This window comes from Chrysemys picta, chromosome 2 (assembly GCF_011386835.1).
Source record: "Chrysemys picta bellii isolate R12L10 chromosome 2, ASM1138683v2, whole genome shotgun sequence".
Classification (NCBI taxonomy): domain Eukaryota; kingdom Metazoa; phylum Chordata; order Testudines; family Emydidae; genus Chrysemys; species Chrysemys picta.
Window position 1 is genome coordinate 105,191,998 of NC_088792.1, and position 12,978 is coordinate 105,204,975.

A 12,978-nucleotide genomic window follows, 5' to 3' on the forward strand; every position below is an offset into this window, starting at 1 on the left:
ACTGAAGAACACACAGAGGCTTTCTTCACTTCAGCAGTAAGCTAGTGAGCTGACTAAACTGTTTCTGGTAACCTAAAGTTAGACCATTGTAACCAAGAATTCCTATCTGCAAGGAGGCCATGTCCCTTTGGAATCTGCCATGATGAAAGCGAGGGTTATTTTTAAAATCTTCCTAGTTGTTCTACCAAGGGCAGCACCTTCCTTTGAGCTAAGGAGTACAGTTGCCGGCATTTGGATGTACAGGGAACAACATTAAAAGTGAACTTCAAAGCATGGTGCTGAAGATCGTGTATGTAAGTACATCTGCCAAAAAGCACAGGGAAGGAAACAGAGTTATAGCAAAACTGCCTTCTGGGTTAGTCCATGGGGAGGAAGGTGTCCACAGTCACAGCCTACTGTACATGCTCTCCTGTAAAAAAACACTGACCATGTTTGGCTGATGGAGTGCAGGAAAGAAACACAGGTTGAGCCAACTTGTTGGTACAGTAGCTCATGACAGAGCACAGCTACTAAATGCTGTCACTCACCTTTGTCACTTGAACAAAGGAGGATTTTTAATCTTTTTGTGCACCATCTCCATTGTTATCCTTTCACTGTTAGATTAAGGCCTTGTCTACACTGCCACTTTACAGCGCTGCAACTTTCTTGCTCGGGGATGTGAAAAAACACACCCCACCCCAAGCACTGCCAGTTTCAGCACTGTAAAGTGGCAGTGTAGACAGTGCACCAGTGCTGGGAGCTACTCCCCTCGTGGAGGTGGTTTTTTTATAGCACTGGTGTCACGACTACACAGCCATGTTAAAGTGTTGCCGTGGCAGCGCTTTAATGTTGCTAGTGAATGTTGCTAGTGAAGACCTACTACATTTGGTAGGATGGAAGCAGATAATTGTTTAAACACCCCATAGAGTATTTCCAAACACAAATTTAGCAATCAGATCCCCTATGTGAACTACAAGGCTTTTGTTATTGTTTTTCCTTTCTTGAATCTGAAGACTCCTGCCCTTCCAAAGATGAAAAGCAAAGATAATAGCCCTTAAAGACTTATTTGAACCAATGGCACATTCTTTCCTTATTATTCATGCATTAGTCCTATGTGCCTTCAGCAACAGCCCCAGGGGCCATCCTGCAAAACAGTCTAAACTTCAGTCCTGTCACCACCTCTCTCATTTAAGGAGATTAGTCATCCACCTAAAATTATTTTTATTTTATTTTATTTAGATGTGGGAAGAAGGTGGAGGAGGAAAACAATGATGCATCAAAATAAGCTTGGTCTCTCTGCATTATTATGTCTTGCTTTTCAAATACTGTGTAGCTGTTGGTACCAGGATATTTGGTGCAGTAATGGGTGGGTGTAGTAATATCTTTCATTGGACCAATTTCTGTTAATGAAAGATACATGCTTTTGAGATCCACAGAGCTCTTCTTCGCTGTAGAGCTTGAAAGCTTGTCTCTTTCAGTAACAGAAGTTGGTCCAATAAAAGATATTACTGCACCCACCTTGTCTCTTTGATTTTCGAAGGCAGATAGGTCTGAATTGCCAAGATGAACCAATTCCAAAGCCCACTGAAATCCATGGGCTTTCGATCAGGCCCATACTGAGACATGGAGTCACACTAGTGAGAGATATTTGTTAGAGTTTAACTAAGTATATTTTTGAATGAATTAAACTAAAAAGCATCAAATGAATATACTGGGTCTCCTCCCACTTACACAGATTTTACACCATTATGCTCCTATGTCTTCATTGGCATTATTGTTGAATTGCACAAGGACACCCTTCTCTGGGAGTGATATTATAGGAGCAGTTTGTACTGTAACAGTCTAATGATGTATCTCTCAAATCTATACAGAGACGAGGAGGCTGAATGTGTTTATTATGTAAGAGAAAGAGGGAGTGAACACACAGTCCTAAAATTATTCTCTCAACTAATCCATTTTTCTTATACAGCAATCACAGTGCAAATAACTTCAAGCAAGTCATCTTATAAAACTCCAAATCACAGGAAAAGTCCCATGAAAGAATTAATGGACACCCATCAATAACCCCCAAATGAACAAAAATCTCAATAATTTTTTAGTAATTTTTTAAAATACTTTTCCTTATTTTCCTTGAAATCTATGTCCCTTGACACCAGACAAAAGCCACATAGCCCAAACTGATCACAGGATACTGGACTGGGACTTAAAGAGACCTGAATTCAATTCCTGGCTCAGCCAGTCTTCCTGTGTGACCATGGATGAGTTGATGTACCCCTTGGAAGACCGCTGCATAGCCCCGGGGTACTTATACCCCTGGTTGAGAATCACTGCCCTAAGTGATGGATAAATACATTGTCTTTTTTGCTCCCCTTATATTACCCAAAATCAAATGTCTTTGGCTCAAGAGCCAGGAAAGATTCTTGGGGTGCAGACTCCACCAGCATGCCCACATCTGCCGCTTGTTAGCTTGTTTGTTTTGTTTATCTTATATGTAAATGTACGTTCACTGTCCTGTACCTGTAATCAAGCCAGTCAGAAAGGGAACTCCACATTCCTTTGTCTAGGGCAGATTCAATGTATTCACTGCCTCCCAAACACATTTTAAGAACATATTTCCAGCACACATATATAACTCTTTGTACCCAACTTGTATATACATCACTCAAAGTTTTTTGGGGCCACTGTATCACCAGTTTACATATAATACCTTCCATGACACCTTTTAGATACATATTATGACAACACTGTATTGGGGGCAGTGAGTGTGTGTCAGGCCAGATAGGAATTATCGTACAGTGGGCCCTCTGCCAGTGAACATTGAGAGGCTTTTAAGGTCACAAATATGCATCTTTGTGAAGAGCATTGAGAATCTCGTGCGAACAGAGCTAAATATGTTTATGTTAGAAAGATAATAAATAAAAAGAGAAAAGGAAACCAAGAGGAAGAAGATTCCCCAGAACATATTAAAAAGACTAGGAAAGATATTTTTTTTAATTTTATTTAACAACTTGAATATTTATTGGGGCATAGGACACAAACTCCTTTTCAGGCAAGAGGTTCCTTTATTACACCTCTTTTAACTTTCAGACAACCTGTGGCTGGCGATAATTTACTCAAACTAGCACCATCAGCTAGTCTTCTGATTCTACAAAACATAAGGCAGGGTTGCCATCAGGATGCTTGAGCTCAGGAATAAATAGCCTACTCGTTATATGCCAAATCCAGTAATCCTTACTCAGGCAGCCTGCCATTACACATGATGATAATTTGCCTAAGGAAGAACTTCAAGATTTGGCCCAGCATAGTAAAACATGATGAAAGTTTGACATGGTTGACAAGAGAGTGTATGCAAAAGACAGAAATGACCTGCTCCAAGTTTAAGGTCCGACTGGAGCTGTAACTATCATTCCATTCAATTTTGCTTTGTGAGGGAAAAAAAAAGACCTCAAGAGACTATACAACTCATTTTGGATTAAACTTTAGGGGATCGTTAATACTGAAAGAGTTACAGGGGAAGACACTGGCTTTCCTTCTCTTGAAAATATTTTAAATGGCACATCATTTTCATGAATGAGTCATGGGTGAGAGTTTCTGCAGATGCAGAAAGTTAAAGACTTGCAAAGCACAAGACATTCTCCAGACCTTGAGAAGTCTGACTTTGCACACGTACAGAACCCTCCCCACTTAACTGGCCACTGGAGAGAGAGAACCCATTTTCAATAATATCAACACCTTTACAATTTTTTTTGTCGTCCCCCCCCCGCCTTCCTCCCCATAAATCACTTACATATTTCCAAGTTCTTCATTTTCTGTGGTCTTAATTCTGATCAGAATATTCGTTCTGTTGGATGGAAATCCAAAACCTTGGATCACCAGTAAATTGGAATACTTTGCCTACTTATAAGGTACTATAGGCTACATTCTGGTCACAGATACTGAGATTCAAATTTGGAGTAAATGTTGACTTCAGTGGAGTTACTCCAATTCATCGCTGTGTAGTTGAGATCAGAACACTACCACACATTTTTAGGATACAGTTCAGCAAGAAAGTTAAACATATGCCCAACCTTAAGCTTGGGGGTAACCATGCTGAAGTCAATGAGATTACTCATATGTTTAAATCTAAGCATATTTAAATACTTTACTGAGCTGGGACCCCAGATAGCATCCCCCTGTTTGTGTGGGTCCTACTCCAGAAAGTGGTGACAGAAAAATGATTTTTTTTTTTTAAAGAAGAACACATGTCTGTAAAAACCACAATAGTTGACAGGGAAGTGGAGAGGCACGTATAGTACCTGAAACTACTTTTAACTTTTTTTTTCCTTCTCTAGATTCTAGGTTGACATGTACACAACCACCTTTTGTCCCTTATTATTTTTCAATCTTCTATTAAAATCACAGTAAGACACATCTTAATGAAGTAGCTGCTGATTTGCGTTAATGTGTCCTAAGAGGGAAATTACACAGATGAGCCATTATGTTGGATGCCTGGGCCCTGCAATTGCAATGAGATCCTCTTCAGAGGACTCTCAGGGGGTTCATTGAAGGATTGGGGCCTGGATTATGGAGAACCCTCCCCCCTATTCTTGGTTTCTCAGGTATGCATAATATTGCCATCATTGTTATGTTCAGCCTCCCACCCCTTCCCAATTCATTGCGACCATCTCCAGATCCACCATCACTTGTTGCTACAGACCCAAAACCCAAAACAGGCCCAAACTATGGGGTATTCTAAATCCAGATATGAATGTGTGTCATAAACCCATATCTGCGAGCATTTAGGTGTAAGGACAGCAGCCAGAAGGCAGAATAAAGGGATTCTTGAAGATCAAAATTCTTTCCTCAAGTACAATTCCCTGAAATTGATCTACTTGAAAGCAAAATTCCTAGGTTCATGTATTAGATTTTAAAGCCAGAAAGCACTGTTAGATCATCTAGTCTGACCTCCTAAATCTAGTCTCTCAACTCAAACCCAGCTTTTTCCATATGCAATTGTGCCAAGAGCTAGCAAAGAATCCATTTATATCCATCTTTTCATATAGGAATGAAACTCAGCCAAGGGAAAGTTAGACTAAATATCAGGAGAGACACAGATCTTTTAGACTGGAATAGTCTCTCAAGGGAAACGGTGGAAGATGTATGCTTTGGGTCACAAAACAGTTGATCATATGCTATGAAGTAAATCTTGTCTTGGCTAGATGGATGCTGAATAGAGGACCTAATAAATGTCGCCCATCCTATCTCTAACATATAGATTTTATAGACGGGGATAGAGTACTATATGGTTGTATAATCCATCTTTCTAACTCAAGATATCCCAAAGGGCTTAGACATAAATTAAACATGCATTAAAGTGACTGTGTATGCAGAACTGGCAGCTGTGATTAGCAACATCATATATATGATTTGGGGCTTTTCTACATGTATAATCTGGCATAAAATAGGGTGTTACTGTAAAGTGGATCAGCTGTCTCTGATTAACTCCCTGTATGGATGCTCTTATTACCAAATAAGAGTACATCATATAATTTATTTTAAACCACTTCCAAAGTGGATTAAGATAATTTGGAATAAGGGATTTAATTTCACCATTAGAGTGTCCATACAGAGAGTTAATAATGAATAACTCCCCGGGTAGACAAGCCCTTAGCCTTTGATTTGAGAACATATACACAGCACATTGTATAATCTTGCAGCTTTATCCTCTGTAAAAACCACTGATGCAATAAATCAGTCACTTCATGGGCCATTGGTTTTTAAAATCCTTACACTTAGAGATGCTGAGCCTCATGGATTTCATTTTCTGAAACCACTGATGGTTTTGCTCATTCAAATCTAAACATTCAGACCTTGAGCTCTTGCCTTGTTTAGGAAATACTACTATATGGAATAAAGCATTGACTTCCTAATAAAGTGGCTTCCATTATGATTAACATTTCTCAAACTTGTGCACATAGTGTGTTACTGGTTTGTGTCACAAGCCAATACACCGGAAAATTCAGAACGAAGTTGGTTATTCTGTGTATAAGCTAGTGGCCTATGTCCAGGCATTGAGGTTCATATGGTAAGTAGTACTACTGCTAATTCTGAAACTCTTCCAGTACCTAAAATGTGGGAGGCACTTTAATATAAGACTTTTAAAAATATATTTTCTGTTGGAAAAAAAAAGTGGTGGAGGGGAAGACTTAAAAAAAGTGAGAAATAGAAAAAAAAAACTGAAATAAAAAATGTTCATCTCATTTCAAACATTTCATTGAAAATTGAAAACATTCCTGAAATACACTAGCAGTGCTGGGGGTGTGGGGCAAATTTACAGTGGGAGAATTATACTTGGTTGTGACACACACATTGCCACCATGTAGGTACAATGAAGCAAGTTTGGAAGAGATGACAACCATTTTTTCTTCTTTTCTTTTCTTTTCTTTTCTTTTCTTTTCTTTTCTTTTCTCCATTTTTTCAGCGTAACTGCCTCATTTTTAGAAAGTTGTGAGTAAGTGAAGAATGGATTTTTTGCAACATTTACTATAATTATATTTAGCATACAAACAGTATATATCGTATGTAGCGGGTGTTCTATATTGTATGTCTGCAGAAACCAAAGGCTTTTTATCCAGTACCCTTCTTTACTCCCTTACCCCAAAATAAAACAGAACACTGATCAAACCACTCTTTGAAAGTAAAATGAAAGAAGTAGTTCCTTGCTGCCAAATTACAAGCCAAAGGAAATGTTAAGGCTGAGTGAAAAAACTTTCCAGAATGTGTTTTATAACGGAAATACTTAATATAAACATAACCATACTGAGCATCACTATAATGACAGGAGGAAGTTGGTAGAAAATGGTTCTTGCTTGAAGCAAACTCTTGCTTAACATAAAAACCCAAGAGGCTGAGTAAAACTAATTTAATTACCTACCCACTCGTGCCTCAGTGACAATTTTTTCATTCTCTTTCTACAAGAGTGCAAAATGTATGATTGTCTTTATTTTTAAATCACCATCTAGAAGGCACAATTAATTATGTGGAATCAGAATTAATTACTTACCATAATATCTCCCTTCAATAGCTGGGCTGGCTCAATAGCAATGCAGATTCTGCTTTGATTTTCTGGCCCTACACTACTTAACAGGAAAGAGAAGAAAAGGGGAGATATTTAAATAATAGTTGTGCTTTTAAACAATAAACTCATGAAAAAAAGATGGTTTAACTTTTGTAACTGAAAGGATAGAGAACTACATTCACGTAGAGATGAAAATAACTAAGACTTACTATATTCCTGATGTATGAACTGGCTGCATAGCCTGGTAGATCTTTAGAAAGGGCCGACAAACTGCAAAAATAGCCAACAAATTCTTTGTTAATTCTCTGTAATTTTTTTAAAATACACTTTTAGTGAGTTTCCTGAACATACAACAGACACACTGGATGACTTTCAGACCTGGTATAGGTGGATGCAAAGGCTAGAACTGGTTGACATTTTGTTGAAAAAATAATTAAGGAAAAATGGATTTTTGACAGATGTGACATTTTAATTCTGTTGAAAGTTTTCAAGGCCATTTTTTCAAAATGGAACAAAACAAAAAACAACCCCCCCACCAAACCCTTCCATTCTGAAAAAAGTTTATAGTTTTTTCAACCTTTCCACCTTTTTTTTCCAATGGAAAAATAGCCAGGAGAGGAGAAAGTGGGGAGAAAGACTTTTGAAAATGAGAGAAAGTAGCACTTTGCTCACTTTTTAAATTCTAATCCCCTATCTCCTACTGGGGAAAATAAATGAATAAATAGGAGAAAGTGGGGAACGACCAAAAGAGAAAACAAAAATAAATTTAAATGAATCATTTTGTTTTGGATTTTTTTTCCATTGAAAAAGTTTCTGAAAATTTGACTGAAATTAACAATCATTTCCTTTTTAATCATATTTTTGCAAAACTCATAATAAAAAAAACATTGTGGCCAGTCAAAAGGGCAATGAAGTCAATGAAGCTGCACTTACTTAAGTGCAGATTTAAGTATCACCCACTAGTGTATCTTGTGTATCTAGTGTAAATGATTAAAGGTCTAGAAAATATGACCTATGAGGGAAGATTGAAAAAATTGGGTTTGTTTAGTCTGGAAAAGAGAAGCCGGAGAGGGGACATGATAGCAGTTTTCAAATATGTAAAAGGTTGTTACAAGTAGGAGGAAGAAAAATTGTTCTCCTTAACCTCTGATGATAGGACAAGAAGCAATGGGCTTAAATTGCAGCAAGGGAAGTTTAGGTTGGACATTAGGAAAACCCTCCTAACTGTCAGCACTGGAATAAATTGCCTAGGGAGGTTGTGGAATGTCCATCATTGAAGATTTTTAAGAGCAGGTTAGACAAACATCTGTCAGGAATGGTCTAGATAATTAGTCCTGCAACAAGTGCAGGGGACTGGACTAGATGACCTCTCGAGGTCCCTGTGACAGTGTACCCTATAAGGCTTTATGGGGGGGGGTGCTTATAAATGTATGTATGATATAACTGGAATAGGGTTTTGCTACATATGCCATGTAACATATCTATGTAAAGGTTATGATCTACTGGTTATGATCATCCTAGTTGTATGCAGGCACAATGCGTTTGTTCAAAGTTATGTATACTTGCTTGATTTCTAAGTAAGCTTTGTGAGGTATTTGGTCAGCTTCTTTAGGAAGGAATTAGCAAGGTTAAGTACCCGATCAGGAAGCATTTGGGGAACAATGCATCTTGGAATGCTCCAATCCACATAAGAAGTCTTCCTGGAGACATACAAGATACCATGTGGACAATGGCTTCTGCCAGTAAAGACTGAGTCATGCATGGACATGTGACTTGCCCAGGTGACTCCAGAACTGCATCATGGAGCTGGACTTTGCATAGGAGTGAGGAGGGGGGTCTCCACCCACAAGAGAAAGTCTATTTAAACCCGTGGGAGACCCCTCCATTTTGTCTTCAATCCTGCTTCTTACCTCTGGAGGGACTTTGCTACAAACTGAAGCTCTGAACAAAGGACTGAATGACCCATCCCAGCTGTGGATGTACTCCAGAGACTTGATTTAAACCTGCAGTTTATTTCATCACTGCTACAAGCCTGAACCAAGAACGTTGACATTACTGTATGTAATTGATTCCATTTAACCAATTCTAGCTCTCATTCATATCTTTTTCCTTTTATGAATAAACCTTTAGATTTTAGAGTCTAAAGGATTGGCAACAGCGTGGTTTGTGGGTAAGATCTGATTTGTATATTGGCCTGGGTCTGGGGCTTGATTCTTTGGGATCGAGAGAACCTTTTTTCTTTTACTGGGGTATTGGTTTTCATAACCATTTGTCCCCTTGATGAGTGGCACTGGTTGGGATACTGGGAAACTGGAGTGTCTGAGGGAATTGCTTGTGTGACTTGTGGTTAGCCAGTGGGGTGAGACCAAAGTCCTCTCTGGCTGGCTGGTTTAGTTTGCCTTTGAGGTGGAAAAACCCCAGCCTTGGGCTGTAACTGCCCTGTTTTAAGCAATTTGTCCTGAATTGGCACTCTCAGTTGGGTCCCGCCAGAACCAGCATCGTTACAGTCCCTTCCAGTTCTATGATTCTATGTAGAAACGTCAGTGGCCTGCTACTTTTTCTCTTGAGACTCCTTGCTGGAATGTAAGCTCCAGAGTGCTTTTTAAGATTTAGAACAGCAGATTCGGCAAAATGCTCTTGCTGGCCCATGTCACCGCCCAAAACTGCAGATCTGAACGGACTGTAGAAACAGGCTTTGAGGCCACCTCCTCAGGAGGCCCAATAGTGGAGTATGAGGAAGAAGACCACTCTAAATAGGCAGAGGTAACCCTTACACTGGAGTGGGATAGCAGGACTGAGACTTTCCCACGTAAGGGGAACATAGCTGTTCGGATGTCAGGGAGATGACGGCAGGACTTGCACAGGAAGTCTCTCAGCCCACTGGAAGGAAGATGAGAAGGAGGTGCTATCTCTGCATTTAGCAGAACTGGAGAGTTGTGCTCCTCTACTCTCGCTCTTTCCCTAGATGTTCTGTTGGGTTTTCCTCATCCCTTGGTTTGCAGGAATAGTTGAGGCAAGGAGTTGTTCCTTAATGGAAATTCCCCAAACCTCAAGAAAGGTCTGAGATTGTTTTGAGATTGAGGGGAAGTTTTAGGGAGTTCTTATCTGAACTGTACTGGTTTGCCCATCCTGATAAGAGTGCAGTGAAACAAAAAGAGCAAGGCTTGAAAATGGCAAGTGAAATAATGTACCTCCTCCAGCATCAAAGCTTGGGATGCCATGAAGGATGACAAAGTGCAGGAAGAGTGGGGTCGTGTTCATTTTCACAGATCCAGACAGAAGGCCACTTAAGAAGTGCACATATCTGAAAAGATAATGCAACACAATTAGCCAAGAAGGAAAAGATTGTTGTCATAATCCCAGGGAAAATGATCTTCTCGTCATTATGAATATAACTAATACAAGGGGGCATATAATTGCTTCATTTAGCCTTGGAGTTAAAGTGGAATAGAATAATCTGCATCAAAATATGAAGAGAAGCTTCTGTTTATCAAGTTTTTCAATTATTGGCAAGGATGTTGCTCTAATGAGTATTATTTGTACTATAAATATTGATTAGAGAATATTCCACCTAACAGCTTTGAAAAGGAGATGCATGGGTGACTCAGGAGGCTGGTAAAGGTCACTTTCAGCCCAGTACTTATTAACCGTGACTCAAGTTACCACCAGTCAACAGCATTCTGGTAGTCAGAGTGAAATGAGTCCAGCTCAATTCCTAGTGAACTGGTCTGCACATCAATAAAGCCACTAGAGCAGGTGCCCTTTTTGTAAGCGTGCACACATACCACAAGGTGTTTCATTCCCCCTAAGCACCCTAAGATAGTTTCCCTATCCCTCTTGCACTAACACACAAATGGCTGGCAGGACTAACATCTGACAGTCAAGTAAAGCCAGTTTGAGCTTAGTACATTGGAGGAACTGTTCAAGAATAATTTATCCTTGTGGTGATACGAACCTCAGTCAGTGAGACTTAGGGTTATTTGCTCTGTAATTGCCTTTCCCACTTAGGGAAGTTTTACTTTATAACTGCATTTCTTCCCCACATAAGTTTTTCATTCTGTACCCTATATCCCTTCCCTTCTTTTAAATACCCAGCTAATTTCCCCAAGATCAGCCCCATTTGTAAGAAATAAAATACACACATCCCATAAGTGGAATAAGATTAAAAAATAACAGTCCCTCTTCTACAAAAGACAAGGAGGGGCAAGATACATTCTTTCCTTTTCATTTTGCTACTGATTTCCCTGATTTCAAACTCCCCTTTTCGCCCCAAGTGGTATTAAATTAGTTTAATACTGCTCTTTAGAATAAAATATATATCATTAAAAAAACAACTAAACACAGCCCATGCTGCAAATTAGGCTGCAGCAAGATGGGCAATATCACAGTTGTAGTGATTCTCCCTGACAGTGATAGTTCTACTGCCCTGAGTCTGGAGTTGTTGGGGTTATTTCTTTATTAGATTTGTTTTAAATACAAGTAGCAAGGGTTGCTTTAACACATGACATTAGAAAAGGTCAATGTTGCTTCTTGTTTTCCTCCTCCAGGCTCTCTGGCAGTATTTGTTCAGTCAGCACAAGAACAGGTTATTATATCTGCCTGTCTGCAAGAACTGGAGTAAGACGTTACTGCACTGATGGCACAAATTTTAACCCTTTTTCTTCCTCCCACCATGGGTATGTCTACACTGTAACCGCAGGTGTGACTGCAGCCTGGGTAGGCATAACCATGCTAGTTTTAATCTAGCTAGCCCAACCTATGGCCTGTACAACCTATGCCGAAGCCCAAACCACTGTGTCTTCACTGCCATTTTAGCTGCACTAGCTAGATTAAAGGTAACACAGCCGTGCCTACCCTGAGCTGGAATCACACCTGCGACTGGAGTATAGACATACCTGTTGTCTCCTTAATGACCCCAAACGTTTATCCCCTTCTTTAATTTAAGTCCTGTTCCTCCAGCCAATGCATTCATTACTGCATTTATAGCTGATTATTCAGCTGTTTACTTGATATTTTTGAGGAGATTAAACAATGAAGTTTAAAACACACAAACACAATTCAACTTTCACATATAGAGGGCTCAAATCTGCAGTTCCTATTCAGGCAAAACTTCAGTTGAAGCCACTGAGAATTTTGCCCAAGTCCTGCAGGACTGGAACCCAAAGTGAGATTTCTCAGATTTTTGAGCCATGTGGCAGGTAGAAAGTGAGTGTGTATTTTCATATTTTAAGATTCACCTAGATTATATATTCATAATCAATTGAATGTCAGTAAGGATCTGGACACCTGAATGTCCAGTAATAGCATTAGTAGGTAAGCAAGCTAAAATGGGGTTATTTAATTGCATACTTTAGAGGGTCAGCTGGGATCAAGTAGGATTGTAAAATTAGTCAGGGGCATTATAGAGTTGTTTCACTTTCCTCTGAAATAACAAGTATTGGCCATTGCCGGAGGCACAAGAGGCCAGATTTAGATTATGGCATATCCTACATTTGTATGTTCTGTGCGCAAGAGACAGACTGAGTACTGCAATCTGACAGGTTTCAGAGTAGCAGTCGTGATAGTCTGTATCCGCAAAAAGAACAGGAGTACTTGTGGCACCTTAGAGACTAACACATTTATTTGAGCATAAGCTTTTGTGGGCTCAAATAAATTTGTTAGTCTCAAAGTGGGCTGTAGCTTATGCTCAAATAAATGTGTTAGTCTCTAAGGTGCCACAAGTACTCCTGTTCTTTTTGATTACTCCAATGTTGTACAAATCAGTAGTAAAAAACAAAGAAACTAATTCCACCGCTCAGAAGGTGAATTAGTGCCTCCCAGAGGCCCTTGGAGAAACTAAACAAATATTCCAGAAGAGCACGTCAGACCAAACCCTGCATCATACAGGTATTTTATTTTGGCTTTAGGGCTTGCACACTGTACGTGCAAGCCAGCAGCTACTG

General features: G+C 39.4%; 1 protein-coding gene across 21 annotated transcripts in view; it reads right to left on the bottom strand.

Moving 5' to 3' along the window:
• TNS3 (tensin 3) overlaps positions 1-12,978 on the bottom strand; it is a 426,838-nt gene that overhangs the window by 136,884 nt on the left and 276,976 nt on the right. For 16 of the 21 annotated variants that reach the window (XM_042842646.2, XM_065583894.1, XM_065583893.1 and 13 more), the window contains 3 exons: positions 10,228-10,340; positions 7,246-7,306; positions 7,022-7,097 (listed from right to left, as the gene is read on the bottom strand). In XM_042842646.2, the coding sequence (XP_042698580.2) occupies positions 7,022-7,097; positions 7,246-7,306; positions 10,228-10,340 (250 nt within the window). The remainder of the gene's footprint in view (positions 1-7,021; positions 7,098-7,245; positions 7,307-10,227; positions 10,341-12,978) is intronic. The other 5 variants (XM_024099919.3, XM_065583895.1, XM_065583896.1 and 2 more) reach the window with 1 other exon arrangement.